This window comes from Mesoplodon bidens (genome assembly GCF_964165515.1).
Source record: "Mesoplodon bidens genome assembly, chromosome: 7".
NCBI lineage: Eukaryota > Metazoa > Chordata > Mammalia > Artiodactyla > Ziphiidae > Mesoplodon > Mesoplodon bidens.
The window spans coordinates 116,087,224-116,104,149 of record NC_138164.1 but is presented as its reverse complement, the minus strand read 5'-3'; the positions used below and the strand labels follow the sequence as shown (position 1 = coordinate 116,104,149).

Genomic DNA, 16,926 nt, shown 5'->3' with positions numbered 1-16,926 from the left:
GACCCTGAGGCACAAGGTACGTGGGGATCGCAGGTCCTGTTGTCCTGCACCAGCGTTTCATTGCTGTCTCTGGAACTTGCTCACCCTGGAAGCCAAGGCCGGGTGAGTGGGGGGCCCTTCCTGGGGGGGCTTGCTGACCAGTGCTTCAGGTCACCCCTGCTTTTGCTCCTCTGGCAACTTCCTCTTTTCAGAGCACGCCTGAGCCTTTCCCTGGGGGCCTTTGCACTTCCTATTCCTACCTCTGGAATGCTGGAGTGCCTCTCTGCCCGTCAAACCCCTAACCATCCGTCAAAGCCCATGGGCACTAAGGCACTGTCTACCCAGTTCTCCCGTTCTGAGAACACCCCATGCAAGGACTGCCCTGAGTGCCCCTTTGTTAGCTCAGCCCGACTGCCCAGTGGGCCTCCCACATAAGGACTTGGGATTGGGGCTCTCTCAGGGTGGGTGTGTCACGGGCAGGCCAGCTACCCAGGCAGCGGGCAGAGTGGCCCATGTCCCAGGCCCAGGATGCGTCCCTCTTCCCAGCAGGGCTAAGGCCCCTCAGTTCCGGGTTCTCTTTTGGCCGAGGCTGGGCAGGGTGGCATCCAGAGACTTAGACCTCAAGCACCTGTGGGTTATGCGGACCCTGCGCCAGCCCCTAAAGCCTGGGGTGGCCGAGGCCAGGGCAGCGGGCTGGGCACAGGGTCCCTCTGCCTCGGGCGGGGCTTCAGCAGTACAGTTGAGAGGACAGATCAGCTGGTTCCACTCTCTGCCCCCAGGCTGCCAGGGCCTGGCTGGAGGACATCAGGCAGTCGGACAGCTAGCGGCGATCTGTGGCCTGGAGTGGGGCGATGTGACAGGGAGGCGGGTTCTGTCACAGGCGGTGGCCTCCCCGTGCCCAGGACATCAGGACAGGGGGCAGCGGTCGCCCGGGAGGGTCCGGGGAGGGTCCGAATGGGGTTCCCCTCAAACACACCTCCGGGTACCCCCGGGCTGGAGGGGGGCTGACTGGCACCCAGGCTTCGTTCCCACGTGCCAGGGTGGATCCCAGGGACGTTGCCTCAGCCCTCTCTGCAGCGCACAGGGAGGCGTGCACTTCTCTCTTGCCGGGACATGTGCCTGATGCCGGGGCCGGGGGCGGGGCGGGGTATGTGGAGGTGGGGCGGCTTTCGCTCTGCTCGGCGGCCCTCGGACGGACAGCCAGCACCGGCTCCAGGGGCCGAAGGCACCAGACAGGAAGCCCAGGCACAGCGGGACCAGTCAGTCACTGGGGCGCAGGGAGCCGCTGCCTGCCCGGCCCTGGGACCTCCCTGAGGTCAGGGAGCCTCGGGGCGAGGGGTGCGCTGAAGGCCCAGGAATCAGAGAGGCCCTATGCAGCAGCCAGGGGGAGGGTGCGCAGCAGTGAGCCGCCCGCACCTCCGCCCTCCCCAGGCCTCGGTTGTTCTGCCCTGCTGGAGGAAGAGCATTTCCAGAGGCCCCTACCTCGCCATTCCCATGGCTGCAGAGGGCAGGATCCTGAGGCACTGGCATCCCCACCCCCGGGCACACCGAGGAGGCGTGCCAGGGTGGGGTCCCCAAAGGGAAGGTACGCTCGGGAGAGGACAGGGTGCTAGAGAGGAAAGCAAACTGGACCCCTACACCTTTTGCAGCCCTATCCAGTGACCTCATGTGTGACACAGCTTATCCTGGCAGCCCCTCCCTCAGTGCCCAGCCCCCTGGGGCCTCCGTCCCTGGAGACGCTGCTGCCATCTGAGTTCTCCTGGTTTTCAGGCGTCCTTGTAAGTTCGAGTGGGATTTACAGTGTGTACTCTTTACACACTGAATACTTTGTATAGCTGGTATTTTGTTTAGACCTTAAAAGTAGTTCTGGGACTTCCCTGGTGGTCCAGTGGTTAAGCATCTGCCTTCCAATGCAGGGGATTCGGGTTCGATCCCTGGTCAGGGAACTAAGATCCCACATGCCGCGGGGCAACTAAGCCCGCGTGCCGCAACTACCAAGCCCGCGCCGTCTGGAGCCCGAACGCTGCAACTAAGACCCGATGCAGCCAAACAACAAACAAACAAACAAATAAATAAAAGTAGTTCTGTAATAGAAGTAATTTAGCCTGGGCATCCCCAAGAGGTTGTTTTTGTTTGTTTGTTTTGTTTTTTTCTCATTTTGGAAGCATGCCTACATTCCTCAAGCTTAGAGATGCTATGAACGAGAAGCTGAGCCTCAGAAGAAACAGGAGATGGTTACAAAGTGATACCACGAAACTACAGCGTGGCCTTGTGGCAGGTGCAGGCAGACCCAGGCTCGGGAGAGGCCCCGGCTGTGTGGGAAATGGCAGCAGGAGACAGAGTCACCACGGGGCTGGGGGACCGTCCCCTACCTGATGCCGGCCCATCACACCTGCTGGTGAGAAAGAAAGACCACAAGCTCTCCAGCTTACTCCACACAAAACCTAAGGTCCAGATGCATTAAAGGCCTAAATGTGAGTAAATGCCAAGAGTATTAGACTGCAACAGGGGAGAACATCCTTCTAACCGAGATTCCAAAAGCTTGCATGGTAAAGGGAGCAACAGTGCCGTGTGATAAACTGAGAGTTTGGAACTTCTAGATGCAGGAAACAGAGTGAGGTGTAAGCCAGCCACTGAATGCAGATAAGTGCCATTTGATGAAGGCTTGGAATATAAAACACATAAAGAGGACTTCCCTGGTGGCGCAGTGGTTAAGAATCTGCCTGCCAATGCAGGGGACACGGGTTCGAGGCCTGGTCCAGGAAGATCCCACATGTCGCAGAGCAACTAAGCCCGTGCGCCACAACTACTGAGTCTGTGCTCTAGATCCCGTGAGCCACAACTACTGAACCTGAGAGCCACAACTACTGAGCCTGTGCGCCTAGAGCCCGTGCTCCACAACAAAGAGAAACCACTGCAACGAGAAGCCCGCGCACCACAGCGAAGAGTAGCCCCCGCTCGCCGCAACTAGAGAAAGCCCGCGAGCAGCAACCAAGACCCAATGCAGCCAAAAATAAATAAATAAAATAAAAATCTTAAAAAAAAAAATCAGAAAAGGCAAGGTCCAGATGGCCAAGAACCTGGTGAAAAGTAGCAGTTGGATCAGTGCAAACAGAAACAACCAGAAGTGGCCAGCTTCCCCCGTTCAGACGGACTTTATTATTTATTTATTTAATTACTTTATTTATTTTTGGCTGTGCTGGGTCTTTGTTGCTGCGCGCGGACTTTCTCTAGTTGCAGCGAGTGGGGGCTACTCTTCGTTTTGGTGCACGGGCTTCTCACTGCGGTGGCTTCTTGTGTTGCAGAGCGTGGGCTCTAGGCGCATGGGCTTCAGTAGTTGTGGCACGCGGGCTCAGTAGTTGTGGCTCACGGGCTTAGTTGCTCTGCAGCATGTGGGATCTTCCCCGGACCAGGGCGTGAACCCGTGTCCCCTGCACTGGCAGGCACATACTTAACCACTGCACCACCAGGGAAGTCCCCACCCAGATGGGCTTTTAAACCTTGAGTGCTTCACCTGCTCCTGTGTCACCAAGTCGGGGGGAGCTCTGCTCTCGTGGCCGACCCATGGGCACGAGACAGGGCAGCCGAGTTTAAGGTGCATACACAGTGTGGCCTACCTCTGGGCGAGTCCCAGGAGGACTGCAGGGAGGGCCTCAGGTGTGCACACACCCGTGTTCACAGCAGCCTTACAGGAAGAGGCAGCCCAGTGCCCATCGACGGATGATGGACACACAAAAGGTGGTCCACGCATATGATGGGATGGTCAGCCTTAAAAGGAAGGAGATCCTGACGCGGGCTACAGCATGGATGAAGCGGGGACATTATGCTCAGTGAATAAGCCAGACACAGAAGGACAAATCCTGTCTGATTCCACTCCCATGATGTCCCCAGAGTCGTCATTCATAAAGACAGAAAGTAGATGGTGAGGGCCAGGGTGGGGGGTGGGGGGAGGGAATGGGGAGTGAGTGTTTCATGGGGCCAGACTGTCAGTTTGGGAAGATGAATGACGTCCGGAGGCGGATGGTGTGATGCTCACACAGCAGTGTGGATGTGATGAACGCCAAAGCCCTGTGCATCGGAAAGGTTAAGATAAAATGGTAAGTTGTATATAATGTACATTTTACCACAATAAAATGAAGGTCAGATGTGCACGCAGGATGCCCAGAGACACAGGGCACTGGGGCAGGACAAGGATTTCCATTACTGCTCCGTCTAAAGTTGCAAAATTCTGAAACAACCTAAACATCCTTTAATAGAGAATCGAGAAGTAAAATGGGGCAGCAACACGGGGAGAACATCACCGCATCGGGAGGACCAAGCCCTGCGTGTCCAGCTGAAGGTGACAGAGCTCACCTTCACAGTCACCTCCGTCCTGCCCCAAGTCCCCTAAAATGGCAGAAGGATTTTCATTTGTTTGCATTTAAGGTGCAAGCAGAACAGAGAGAAGGGGAGAGGGGGCTGGCTGGCTGCAGAAGGTAGGCAACGAGAGCCCCGGCGCCCATGGGGCAGGTGGGTTGGAGGCTGCGGGTGTGGGCACCGTCCACCTGCTCTTTGTGGCCAAGCTCAGGCCAGATGGCTCAGGGCAAGGGTGTCGGGTCTGTTTGGAGTGTGTTCACCCCAAGGAACGGCTCTGGACTTGTCTGGGCCTGAGGTATGGGTACACCAATGGGGGATGAGTACCTGGAAAAGAAGGGAGAGACATGCCCCCAACCAACTTGAGGAAGTCCCTGGGGCCCAGGGTGACAAAGCCTGCAGGGCACTTCTGGAGCCCAGGGGGCCTTCCTCCCCACGAGCCCACGCCCGCGCGACTCCCCCAGTTGGACACCTGGCCAGGGTGGGCAGGGAGCTGCGGGCGGAAGGGAATGAGAGGAGGGACACCCCTGCCTGCAGTGACCTCCCCACCCCCCCGGAGTGGCGAGCTCACTGCAGAGAGGGGTCAAGAAAGAGTCCCCAGCTGGAGAGGACGACTGAGGGCCAAGGTCCCCCTTCCCCTGCCAACGTGGCTCCAGTACAGCTCGACCCCATGCTGTGGCCGGCAGCCTGGGCCTGGGGGTGGGTCCTGCAGCCCCTGGGTGTCCATCTAGGGTCAGGGTCTGCAGGAAGGCCTGGCTTTGGCTGTCTGGGAGGGGCTAGGCCCTGGGCGGGGCTGTGGGTAGAGCCCACCAGGACCAAGGGCACGGAGGTGGCAGGAAGGGCTGGTGAGGGGCGCCTGGGGGTCCCTGCCCCTCCCTGGAAGGCCCTCGGTGTGGACACATGACACCCCACACACCCAGACAGGCAGCCCCAGCCTGGCCCGGCCGCGTGCAGGTGAGGACGCCAGCCCAGCCTTTAGATAATTAGAGTTTATTTCAGACTCGGCCTCCACTCAGGCCCGGGGTTCCAGTGGCCAGCTGGCCAGGCGAGGGCACATCGGGCTCCCACAGTGCCCACTGCCACCGTGCCACGGGCCCAGCAAAGCATGGCCTCCCTGCAGGCGCAATGAGGCAGCGGACGTGGGTGATGGTCACCCACCAAGCGGTTCTACTCTACCTGTGTTATTGCATGTATACGCTTGTTAGACTCCCAAGGACGCTGGGTGAGGCAGGAGGCGCCGTCTGTGGGGGCCTAGGCCGGCACAGCTGCCTCCCTGCCAGGCTCTCAGCTGCCCGCAGGACAACTGCCGCATGGTGGGATGGGGGTCAGGGCAGGAAATGTGGGGGCCCAGCTAGAAGGTAAACTTGCGGAGCCCCTCCCGACACCAGCCTTCGGGCTGTCTGTCCACCCAGCCAGCGCTCAGGCGACCAGGCAAGTGGCTCGGAAACTCCGCCCGTGTGGCCGCCTGCCTGAGGTCAGCCCCCCGGAGTCAGCCCACCCAGATGAACGCCCCACCCCAAGCTGCAAGCAAAGAGCAGAAATGGGGAGAGTGAAACAGCCACACCCTTTAATGTCCCCACGCGGGCTGGACCCAGGTCAGAACCCATCCCAGACCCCTGCCCAGCCCTGGGGGCACCCACCCTGGGGGCTCATCGGGAAGTTGCTGCCAGGAAGCCCACAGAACCACTGGGGCCCTTGGGACAGGCGGCGGACACACTCAGCCCACTCCTTCCTCCGCCCCCAGGTGCTCTGGTCCAGGCTGAGCCTCCGCCCCATGTCAGGGCTCCACCCGTGCTGCTCTGTAAGCCACAGAGTCTGGGCTCCTTCTGCCCCCAGGTTCAGAGGGGAAAGTGCTGGGGACTGACCGACCGAGGGGGCTTGGTTTCCACTGCTGGCAGGGGGCCTGTCCCTCTCTCTCTTCCTCTGCGTGTATATGGGGGGTACACAAGTATATGTATTACGTATGTATAGATAGCTGTGTGTGAACTTGGCATGCACTAGATTCCCGAGGTCTGTACAGGAAGTGGCTCTGCCCCCACCTGGGCACCAGCCATCATTTTTTTCGGACCAGGAAGGCCACACCAAGAATCAGGGCTGCAGCTGCCACAGCCATGCCCCCAGCCACAAGCACGGGGGTCAAGTTCTCGAAAGGGCAGGGGCCTTGGCCCTCTGGGCCCCCGTTGGGGGCCTCGCCCTCCTCAGCCCCATCCCCAGGGCCCTTGGGCTCGGGGGCTGCATCGGGGCTGCTGGGGGCTGCGGGGGCCGGCTTCAGGTTGCTGTGGTTGTTGAGGAGGGCAGGGTCTGCCTTGGCCGGGGTCTTCTTGGCAGGTGGCAGGGTGGGGGCCGCTGGAGGCTCCTGCTTCTCCACTTGGGCCTCCTTCTTCCCTGGCTTAGCCGAGGGGGCTTTCCCGTCCGCAGCGGTGGGTGCTCGGGCCTCAGCAGCAGCCTTGGTGTCGGCCTTGGGGCTGCTGGTCGACTTCCCTCTGGACTCCATGGTGGGTGTGCTGGCGGGCTGCACGTGGCGTGCGTGGACAGGCAGGTGTCTAGACCGCAGCAGCTCAGGACAGCTCACCCCTGGGCATCCTATGAGCCTGGGGGATGGGGGAGACCCAACGAGGCTGGGACAAGAGACTTGGCGTCCTGTCCAGCTCCCACCTCCTTGTCCCTATAGAGACCCTGCTCAGTTCTCTAGACCCTCTTCTTCCAGGGCTCAGCCTCCTTCCGGCTTCACGCACCTTCTGAGAAGCCCCTCCAAGCACACAAGCAGGGGCTGTGGGCCCACTCTGGGCTGGGGTGTCAGGATGAGACCAGCCAGAGGCTTCAGCTTCCTCATCTGTGACATGGTCTTGCCCACACGTGTGCCGTGTCCATCACGCTGACCCAGGGTGGGGAAGAGAGCCCACCCAGCCCTGAGAAGGGTGTGCGGTCAGGGGAGGTGGACAGCGGCCCCGTGGGCAGAACTGACTGCGTACCCTTCTCAGGGCTGGGCGGGCTGCGGGGTAGGCAGGGCAGGGCGGGAACCCAGAGTCTGGGCTCTCGGGCCTTGGTAGGGTAGGAATGGGCCCCAGGCCACCAGGACCTGGATGTGACAAAACCAAGGTGTCTTCTCAGAAGGCTGGAGAAGCCAGGGTGGCCGTGACAGGCCCGTGCCTCCCAGCCAGCCATCTACTCTCCCCAGCGCCGGGCACCCGCCCCCATGACTGGCCTTGCCTGCTCCGGCCTAAGAGCAGGGAGTCCTCTGTGACCCTGAGGCCACACCTGCCTCTGGGAGTGGAGGGAATCCCTGGTGTGAGTCTGGGGTCGGCAGGCGCCCTGTCATCAGCCTCAGCATCCCCGAATCTGGGCCAGGCAGAGGATGGGGCCTCTGTGCTGTAGGGAAGGCCTGGCCCAGAGCTTCAATGTCTAGGGAGGGAAGGGGGACTGGGGGCCTCGCCACTCTGGGCCTGAGTCTTCCCTCCCTGGACACCCGGACTGCCGCTTCTCCAGGAGGGTGAGAACTCCCACCTCCACCCTCAGGGAGAGGGAGCCTGCGTGGGGGGTGGCGGCCCCAGGTCCCCGCCCTGGCAATGCACACTAACCACAGTGAAGGTCGCCTGAAGGTCACGGCGTGATGGGGGTGTCCTGATGAGAGGCCCAGCTGCTGGCCTACTTCCCGGGGAACCCCAGCAGCCCCTCACCCCTGCCATTCTGGAGGGGCACCCAGCTGCTGGGCATCAGGTTTGCAAAGGGCAGGGGGTCCACTCTCCACCTCCCCCAGACCCTTGGTTATTTCTGGCTCATAGTAACGTCACCTGGCTACCCCTCCCCCTCCTGGCCGCTGTGCCCAAGAGAGCAAGGGCCCCGGAGGGCCCCCGGTGACCTTCATAGCGGAGAACCGCTGCTTCTTCCTGCGGGGCCCAACGCCCCCACCCCGCCCCAGACCCCAGGCCGCGGAGTCCCCGCCGCCTTACGCTGCTGCTCCCGGCGCTCCCACCTCGGCGCAGCGCGCTCTCCGCGGGACCACGGCGGGCGGCAGGCGGCGGCTGCGGATCAAGGACTGGGAGTTTCCCACAATGCACTGCTTCCGGCGCAGGAAGGGGGGCGGGGACCGCATCAGCGCTGGCTCCGCCCACCTGCTCTCGGCCACCACAGCACCCCGAGCTGGCTGACACCTCTGGGGCCCCCAAACCCAGCTCTGCTTTTAATCCCAAGGGCAGCTTAGAGTCAGGGAGGTGAGGGGCCGAGGCTGGCTTTTCCGCAATCCCATCCCAGACTGTGAGGGAGTCAGGCCACTCCGCCCAGGACCCCCTCCAGCCAGTGTGCCCATCAGTGGGGGGGCAGACGGACCCAGGACTGCCGGCTGAGGGGAGCCAGTTACCAGAAGAGGAGGGCGCCCTTCCCCTCCTCACCCCTACCAGAGTCTCAGAGAAGAGGCATCTACTTAGAATATTTATTTATCTTCTTACATGACAAGACACAAAAAGTTACAACTTCTTAAAACTCTTGAATTTGAAAGAAAAAAAATATAATTCTGTAAGCAGCAGCAGCAGCAGCTTCCAAGGTACAGATGTGACGGGAGAGGGCAGCTCCCAGGAACAACCGTGAACTGGGGGGCCCAGGCCTGAGCCCCAGGTAGTGTCACTGGGGCCTCCAGGGAGGGGGCCCGGGGAGTGGGGGAACACAGCACCGGCACATCAGATCACCAACACGATCACGTGGCTGGGGACAGGGCAGGGCAGGGCAAGCCTCTGCCTGAATTCACAACATCAGTGGGCGGGGGGGGGGGGGCGGCCGCTGGGAGGGCGGAGCTTTAGTAATTGTGGGGGTGGCCATATGCAGAGGCCCAGAGAGCGGGGTGGGCCCTGGGAAGACTGGAGGGGCAGCTCCTGGCACCCCTGCAAGAGGAACAGACGCTCCCAGGCTCCAGACTGGTGCTCGTGCCTGCCCTCCCCTATGGCCAATCCTGCACCAGGGTGGTGGTCTCAGAAGAAGGGTCTACTAAAGGTGCAGCAGGAGGGGGCAGGCCGGAGAAATGAATTTCTGGACGGGGGCAGTGGGGAGTCTAGGGCACACACAGCACACGTGCACACACGCGCACGCCTGGCCACGTGGGGAAGGGTGGCAGGACCCCCAGCAGCCCCCTCCCTGAGGGGCCAGGCCAGCAAAGGGCTGCCACCAGCTACTCCCCACAACATTCGTACATGTGCCCCGACTTCACACGCTCTGGGTCCCCAGCCTGGGCTGGAGGCCGAGAGGCCTACCAGGAGGGAGACTGGGTCTCACAGTGGGTGCGGGGAACCTGTCCTGGGAGTCAGAACGCAGGGTGACCTGGCTCAATATGGGGGGCAGGAGAGCCCAATCCTCCCGCAAGGCTGGCCAAGGCGAGAACAGCAGCAGGGGAGGCTGGACGGACAGACGGAGGGATGGACAGAGCCACTTGTGCTCAGCAAGTTAATAAATAGGTTTGTGCAGGGTCCCCTCTGTGGACTAGGGGCCAAGCCTCGGGGACGGGAGCTGGTAGACTGGAGGGGAGGGTCCAGCTTGCCCAGCCCAGGCCTGGGGTTCCCCAGTCCAGAGACCAGCTCTGTCCCTGGGGGTGTTCAGGCGGGGGCAAAGGTGGGCAGGGCTGGCTCCAGGAATGTAAAGGTTTCTGAGTTTTCTACATAAGACACTGATCCCAGCGGTCGTGCAGGCAGGACCCCACCAGGCCCACGTGTGCACACCGTGTGGACCCTGCACCCCTTCCACTCCCCCCACCGCCCCCCACATCCACGTGGGGAGAGACTCGCATCATCCGGGAGCGTTGCCTGGCTCTGGCCCCACTCTGGTCCCGCTCAGCTGGAGGGCGTGGGATGGCTGCCGGGCTCAGGGCTGGACTCGTGGCAGCCCCAGCAGGGTCTCGGCGATGCCCAGGAAGTAGACCACCTGAGCAATGCCGAACAGCGGGGCGATGACCAGGGCGCGGCAGTAAGCGCCCTTCAGGAAGGCTGTGGGGCCCTCGTTCCGCAAGATCTTCCTGTGGGGGGAGGGGGGTCAGAGCCGCAGGGCTGGGGCCACCCCACCCCCGCTCCACACCCGCCGGGGCTCGCCCACCTGGCGCAGTCCAGGAACCCCGAGTAGGTGTCCTCGTTGATGCCGCGCTGGAGCGTCTGGAGCCGGGTCTTCACCACTGCAGGGGGCGTGCGGGTCAGTGTGGGCCCCTCACCGCCGACCCCACTCCTCAGCCCCGTCCCCAACCCGGGCCCAGGCCTGGGCACTGACCGTCACAGGGGTTGACAGCCACGGCAGCCGTGCTCCCAGCCACACAGCCGGCCAGGAAGGACACGTAGAAAGGAGACTTCTCCCCAGATGCCGGCCGGCCCAGCTGGTTCAGGTTGGCAAAGAGGGGGAAGTAGACGATGGAGAAGGGGACGTCCCTGCGGAGGGAGGGCGGTGGTGACTGGCTGGGAGGTGGGGGGCAGGTGGGTGGGCTGCCCCCAAACCGCCCTGCCCCCCCTACCTGAGCAGCGTGGCCCCCAGTCCCTTGTAGAGGCCGGCGATGCCGTGGCTCCGCAGCAGGTCCCGGGTCAGCTGAGTGGCTGTGGGCCGGGGTGCAGCTGGAGCCTCCACGGAGGGCTGGGCACCCCCCCGGCCGGAAAGCTGGGCCTGGCCAGATAGGGTCTTCCTCTGGGCGGCTGGGGAGAAAGGGGACGGCCTACTGGTCTCCCTCTCGGCACGAGGCACGAGGTGGTGGCACGGCAGGGGCCTGGCTAGTTCCCCCGCCCAGCTGCCCTGCCGCCCCGCGCCCTCACCAATGCGGCCCGCGTCCTGGAGCTGGATCTTCAGCATCTCCATGGGGGTGGTCACGATCACCTGGCAGGTGCCGGCCCCACAGCCCGCCAGCATCTCCTTGAACAGGGTCAACTTCTGCCTGTAGTAAAGAGGGTGGGGCTGCAAGGAAGAGTCAGAGGCCCTGGGGGCCTCCCAGTGCGCCCAGGAGTGAGGGGGCATGGGAGGGGTGGAGGTGGAGGCAGCCCTGTGGGGTACAGACCCCTGCAGCCTCAGACACCCTTCAGGCTCTCCAGCAACAGGCGCTGAGCCCCATTGACAGATGGCTCCTGGCAGGGCCAGGGAAGGGCCAAGGGGCCGTTGTTGACCAAAGAGAAATGGAGTGGGGGGGCAGTTCAAGTGCTCCAAGGTACTACTGCCGTTTCAGCCCCACCCTCGGGTGATGGGAAAAACTGGTCAGTGCCCCCCAAATCCCAACCTACAAGGGGCAGCAGGCAGTGGCTGGGGGCCAAGGACCCCTGGGGCCTGGGTACCACTGACAGCACCACTGACCTCCTCTGGGGGAGGAGGGGGAAGGGGAGGAGGGGAGGGGGAGGAGGGGAGGAAGGGAGGAGGGGAGGGGAGGAGGGGGAGGGAGGAGGGGGAGGGGGAGGGGAAAGGGAAGGAGCAGGGGGAGGAGAGAGAGGAGGGGGAGGAGGAAGGGGAGGAGGGGGAGGAAGGGAGGAGGGGGCCCTGCAAGGTCAGGTGAGGGGCCCCCAGGAAGACGGAGCCTTCATCCTTTGTCTGGAAGCACAGACCCCTCCCCCTCACGACCCTGGCCCCCAGCAGCCGGCCGAGCCCCTCACCCGTCCTTGGAGAGCTGATATCGGAAGAAGTCATTGGCTGCCAGCTTGATGGCCTTCTCGGGGGTGACAAGGGTCAGGTTCACGGCGGCTCCTGTGTGGCACACCGGGGAGCACAGACAGGTCAGTGGCCTGGGCTGGGGAGGCTCTCCGCCAGCACTTGCCTCCCACCCCCCCGTCACTCCTGGGCTGCGTCCTGCCCTCTCGCCCACATTTGTGCCTGGCAGGGGCGGGAACCAGCGGGCCAGGCAGTGCCTTCTCCAGGCACTCTGCTCAGCCTCCCACATAACCCTCCCAGTCCAGTGGGCGGCCTCCCTGAGGGACACCTCCCCTGGGCTACAGACGTGCTCGTGTTGGGGCTCTGGGTAAGGCCACGTCCGGCCTGGCGCAGGTCAGAGCTGGGGAGGCAGTGGCGAGCCCCTCTCAGCGGCGAGGACGCAGGGCTGCACAGCATCTGGGCAAATCCAGGCTTGGAGATTGTCTCCTAAGCTGCTTTGCAGTAACGACCCCGTCCCTCCCAACCTCCTGGCACAGACAGGGTCCCACCCGTCCCGGGAGGCAGGGGAGGGGGCTGCGGCCACTGTGGTGGAGACAGTGTCCTGCCATGCTGCGCACTGGTAGTGAGTGGGGGACGGGGCTGAGAACTGCCGTGCCCCAGAGGTCCCACCCCCCGTCCCCCCAGCACCCACGGGCCAGGTCCACACTGTCACACCCGGCACAGGTACGCTGCCCCGCCCTGGCTTCCCACCTGCCTCCCCGCTGCTATGGTAGGACCCCTCTGGGGCTGCAGGAGGGTGCTACCCAGGCCTGCCCCATGCCCAGCCTCACCGCGGTACATCCCGAAGTAGCCCTCTGAGCGGATGGTCTTGATGAGGCAGTCAGACCTACAGCCCAGGGGGTGGGAGCGAGCAGGGGATCAGCCTGGCATCCAGCAACGGCCCCAGCCCTGACTCAGGGAGGAGCTCCCCCAGGTCTGGCCCCCTCAGTTTCCCCTTTGGTTTAACAGGATGGGGGGGACACAGGAGCAGAGTGCAGAAGTCTGCCCCACACCCATGGCTCCACGCCCGCTACCCCCGGCCCGGCAGGCTCACATGCTGGTGTACAGGCGCTGGCCATTCTGCTGGTTCTGCAGCCTCGTCTTGGCCAGGTCGATGGGGAACACGCAAGTGACCCCGATCAGCCCAGCGATGCCGCCATTGATGAGCTTGGCTGGCAGACTGTGTGGGCAGAGGGAGTGTCAGGACGACCTCCTCAGCCATAGGTCGGAGCGGGGGAGGGGAGGGCAGGGCAGGGGTGAGGCTGGGTGGGGTTCTGACCTGATCTGCTTATCAGCCATTTAACTCGGGAGCACTCAGGTAGGTAGGAGCCTGCAGAGGTGGATACCAGACAGCGGAGGTGGTGCTGGAGGAGGGGGAGGGGCGGTCCTCTACTTCCAGGGGAGTTTGAAAACCAACACTTCTGTCCTAGAAGAGGGGACTGGGATCAGCGCGGGTGGGCAGACCCACCACTCAGAGGCACACCAGAGGAGTAAGCCCCCCCCCAGCCTCCCTCCCAGGTCTCCTGAAGGGGCACCGAGCCCCTCCCCCTAGCGCCCCCTCCCAGGCTGGGGCCCTCCGCACGTCCTGGGCGCGCAGTGTGCGGTGAAGCGCTGCCCCTTAGCCCCATCCCTGGGCCGTCCAGCTTCCCCTCAAGGCGCCCCCACTGGCTGCGTCCTCCCAGCTGGCCTCGCTCGCTCACGTGCGCGGAGCCCTTTAAAGGGCCAGGCGCCTCTGGGGAGAGAGCAGCAGGGGATGGGGCCAACACGCCGGTCAGGGCACCTCCGCCCCTGGACTGGGCTGTGACGGCCCCCATCCTTGAGCAGAGGCAGCGGGCACCTGCCCTCTTCAGGAGGGGGGTGAGAGTGCCCCAGGATCCACACTGGGGTTCAGCTCACAGCTGCCCAGTAGATGCTGCCCCGACTCCCGTGGCAACTCCACGCTGGACCCCAGACCATCCGCTCCCCTGGTGACCGGAGAAGCGCCAACGCAGCCACAGCCAGCCCTGTGCCCACCCTCCCAGGAATTTCACCCCCAGACTCACACCCAACACACCCACACACACGGAGGAACCCAGCGACCGGGACCTCTGGGAGGGGGATGGCTGACCTTCCGAGGCTCTCTGGGGCTAGTCCCCCAGCTACTCCAGGGGTGCAGAGACAAGAGGCCCCTCTCTCTAGGGGCAGGGTTGGGGAGCCAGAGCCAGCCTCGGGGGCCTCCCATGGGGGGCACAGCCATAAAAACTGGGCTGTGGGGTCCTCACCTCCACTCTGGCCCCCTCAGAGGCCAGCTGTCACAGGCTCCCACCCGAAGCGCTGCCACCCAGGGTCACACGGCTGGCTCACACCTGTCGTCCCCCCGAGAACTGGTGACCTTCACCTCAGCTTTCCTGGGCCGGGATGTCCCCTGCCTCCTCATCAGCCCCTCCGCCCCCCGCCGCGGTCCCGCTCACCCCAAGGTGCACCGGACCGGCTCCTCCTCCGCGACTACAGCCCGCGGGCGGGTGGAGGAGATCCAGCGGCCGAGGGCGGTGCTGGCTGCGGGGATTGGCTGCGGGGCGGGGCGGGCCTGAGGGGGGTGGTGACTTTCTCTTTCACTTTGGGCGGGATGAGGCTCCCTGCCCCTGTGGGAGAAGGGATGAGAAGGGGGTGTGACAGCTTCTCGGAGGCAGGGACTGGCCTCGGAGCCCCCTCCAGCCCGTGGGGCAGTGGGTCAGACTCGGGCTGACCCAGCCAAGCCACGCAACCGGTTCACAGCCCCTGACCACCGTGCCCCCAGCTGCCCCATGGGTTTCTGTCTGTAGCCTGCAGGCTGGATCTGCCTAGGGCCCTGGGACCCCAAGGATAGGGCTCTCTCTGTGCCCAGGCATGGGAAATCTGGTGCCATGGGGTGGAGATGGGTCTGTGTCCACTCGTGCCTGTGGGACTTGTGGGTCTTTTGGGGAAAGGTGAACTTCAGGGAAAACTCACGCTGGAGCAGAGAAAGAAAGGCTGGAAAGGCCAGGGTGGGGGTGGCTGGACCTCAGAGGCTACTGGTTGCCACCCATAGGCCTGTTCACCTGGCAGGTCCAGAGGGCATGGGAACCAGCACTCCCAGAGCCCTCTGCCCTGCCAAGCTGCACACCCCCCACTCGCCCAGGGCCTCAGTGCCAGGACCTGCTTCTCCGTGCTCCAGCCTGCAGAGAGGAGTCTGACCTCTGCACTTCAACCTGACCCTCTCTTCCCACCCCCACCCACCCCCACCCTCCAGGTGTAGACTGGCCACAGCCGCCTCTCTCCGCTGTCCCAGACCCTTGGGGGCAAGGTCCACATCCTGCTCTATGGGGACTGAGTGAGCTCCGCCTCCCGTCTGGGGTAAGGGACATCTGGATGATGGGGGCCCCGGAAGTCAGACAGACTATCCAAGGTGGGGAGGGGAGCAGCTGTCCCAAGAAGACAGGCAGCCCTGGGGTCCCACATCACACTCTGCCGGCTGGAATGGGGAAGACGGTTGCAGAACTGCGAACAGTGGGGGCAGTGGGCTCTGCCGGGAGACGATTGGCAAGGGGTCCTCCGGACCTTGAACGCTCCTTTTTCTGTCCTCACTCAGTGTTCCCACACCCTGCTCGTGAGACAGCTTGGAGGGCCCTCCCCTTGCGCCCCCATGTTGCCATAGAAACCTGGCAGCCCCAGCCAGGCCTGAGGCCCCAGGGCTGTCAGCCCTCCCTGTACCCCCTCCGGTTCCCCGCAGCCTGGTAAACCGGGATTGCAGGCAAGGCTGTGGACACCGCAGCTCACAGAGACCACCCACAGGACGATGCTGCTGCTTCCAGGCCCCCCAGCGGTAAAATCTCCCACAAATGAAGCCGTTGAGCTCCCCCACCCCCAAAAAAGGCAATGGGGGTGAGGCTCAGAGTCTGGGACTGGCCATTTGCTCCCCATTCAATCTCCCCCAGCGCCTTCCCCCCGGGTAGGCGCTTTCTGTCCAGCCGTCTGGAGGGGCGCCAAGCCGGTGACAAAGGAGGCGCGGGGTGGGAGTTCAGGGCTCCGCTTGGAGGCCGGCTCAACTCCCCGTCTCGCTGGAGGGGGTCCGGACGGCCACGCTGTCCCCCTCCAGGCGATGGCGACTCCAGCCAAGCACGTGTCCACATACGTCCAGCAGGGACCCACGTGTGTCCCCCCCTACGGCCGGGCTTCTGCTCCTTGGCCACCGGCCCCCATCTCCTACCCCGCGGGGACACGTGTGCGCGGGGAGCGCGCCCGGCACCGCCCGGGGCCGAGCACGGCCTCCCACACTCCAGCGGCAGCGGGTCGCAGCATCCGCCGGCGCGGGCCCCGCAGGAGCCGCCTCGTCCGGGCAGATGTCACCTCCCACAGCCGTCGTGGTGCCCCTCGCCCCCGCAGCCGGGCTGCACTCGGGTGGGCGCCGCGGATGGGAGCCGCCCCGCGGGCACTCACCGCGCACTCTGCCGCCGCCGCCGCCGTCGCCTCCCCGCCGCGCCGCGCGCCCGGCTTCACCTAAACGCGGGGGCGCGTCCGCTCGGCGCCGCGCGCGCTCCGCCCCCGGTCCTCGGCCCGCTCGCGGCCTCCGGCTCCCTCTCCTGGCCGCCGCGGCCACTGCGCCCGGCGGGCCACAGCCCAGCACCAAGCCCTCACCCTAGGTCCCCAAGGGTCTTCCCTGCGTGTCCGGCCTCGCGCCCGTGCATGGGCCGGGGACCAGGGACTACTCCCGTCGGGCCAGCGGATGGCAAGGTGCGCTGGGACGAGGTGTCCTAGGGGAGGAGCGGTGCTGGGAGGGGACTGAACTGCCGAAGCACCTGCCCCTCACCTCCCCCAAAGGGCAGATGTGCAATCCCGCACAGGGTGAATTTGTATCCATCGGCGGTGCGGCCGTTACCTTGTAGCTGGGGCCCCCTCTCTCCCAGAGATCAGGACAAGAGGAGGCGCTGGGCCGGAGACAGGCAGGAGCGGGGGCTGTGGGGGAAGCCTGTG

At 64.1% G+C, this 16,926-nt stretch overlaps 2 protein-coding genes and 1 long non-coding RNA gene across 7 annotated transcripts; 1 reads left to right on the top strand and 2 right to left on the bottom strand.

The window, feature by feature from the left end:
* The first annotated feature begins 20 nt into the window (after nucleotides 1–20).
* On the top strand, nucleotides 21–2,267 carry LOC308620360. The gene is made up of 3 exons (XR_014016313.1): nucleotides 21–102; nucleotides 1,639–1,757; nucleotides 1,896–2,267. It is a non-coding gene; the product is annotated as an uncharacterized lncRNA (long non-coding RNA).
* A 3,039-nt stretch (nucleotides 2,268–5,306) lies between these two features.
* On the bottom strand, nucleotides 5,307–8,382 carry CEND1 (cell cycle exit and neuronal differentiation 1). Of its 2 annotated transcripts, none has more exons than XM_081240609.1 (2): nucleotides 8,306–8,382; nucleotides 5,307–6,923 (listed from the first exon to the last, which is right to left on the bottom strand). In XM_081240609.1, the coding sequence occupies exon 2, from the start codon at nucleotides 6,824–6,826 to the stop codon at nucleotides 6,386–6,388; it is 441 nt and encodes a 146-aa protein (XP_081096735.1). In that variant the 5' UTR covers nucleotides 6,827–6,923; nucleotides 8,306–8,382; the 3' UTR covers nucleotides 5,307–6,385. The 2 variants fall into 2 exon arrangements, with proteins under 2 accessions (XP_081096735.1, XP_081096734.1); XM_081240608.1 differs by having other exon boundaries at nucleotides 8,283–8,373.
* A 365-nt stretch (nucleotides 8,383–8,747) lies between these two features.
* On the bottom strand, nucleotides 8,748–16,912 carry SLC25A22 (solute carrier family 25 member 22). 4 transcript variants are annotated; one of them, XM_081240149.1, is made up of 10 exons: nucleotides 16,393–16,912; nucleotides 13,238–13,384; nucleotides 13,013–13,138; nucleotides 12,750–12,805; nucleotides 11,925–12,015; nucleotides 11,103–11,221; nucleotides 10,811–10,985; nucleotides 10,573–10,727; nucleotides 10,405–10,480; nucleotides 8,748–10,327 (listed from the first exon to the last, which is right to left on the bottom strand). In XM_081240149.1, the coding sequence occupies exons 2-10, from the start codon at nucleotides 13,255–13,257 to the stop codon at nucleotides 10,177–10,179; spliced, it is 969 nt and encodes a 322-aa protein (XP_081096275.1). In that variant the 5' UTR covers nucleotides 13,258–13,384; nucleotides 16,393–16,912; the 3' UTR covers nucleotides 8,748–10,176. The 4 variants fall into 4 exon arrangements, with proteins under 4 accessions (XP_081096275.1, XP_081096273.1, XP_081096274.1 ...); XM_081240147.1 differs by having other exon boundaries at nucleotides 10,811–11,221; XM_081240148.1 differs by lacking the exon at nucleotides 16,393–16,912 and adding an exon at nucleotides 14,409–14,579 and having other exon boundaries at nucleotides 10,811–11,221.
* Nucleotides 16,913–16,926: the final 14 nt, after the last annotated feature.

Excerpts from the sequence above, each read along its gene's own strand:
- CEND1 (XM_081240609.1), bottom strand. The coding sequence starts at position 6,826 with ATGGAGTCCAGAGGGAAGTCGACCAGCAGCCCCAAGGCCGACACCAAG.
- SLC25A22 (XM_081240147.1), bottom strand. The coding sequence starts at position 13,257 with ATGGCTGATAAGCAGATCAG. Across the intron at positions 13,139-13,237 it reads ATGGCTGATAAGCAGATCAG|TCTGCCAGCCAAGCTCATCA; the intron begins GTCAGAACCCCA and ends CTGCCCACACAG. Across the intron at positions 10,481-10,572 it reads GGCTGTCAACCCCTGTGACG|TGGTGAAGACCCGGCTCCAG; the intron begins GTCAGTGCCCAG and ends CGCCCCCTGCAG.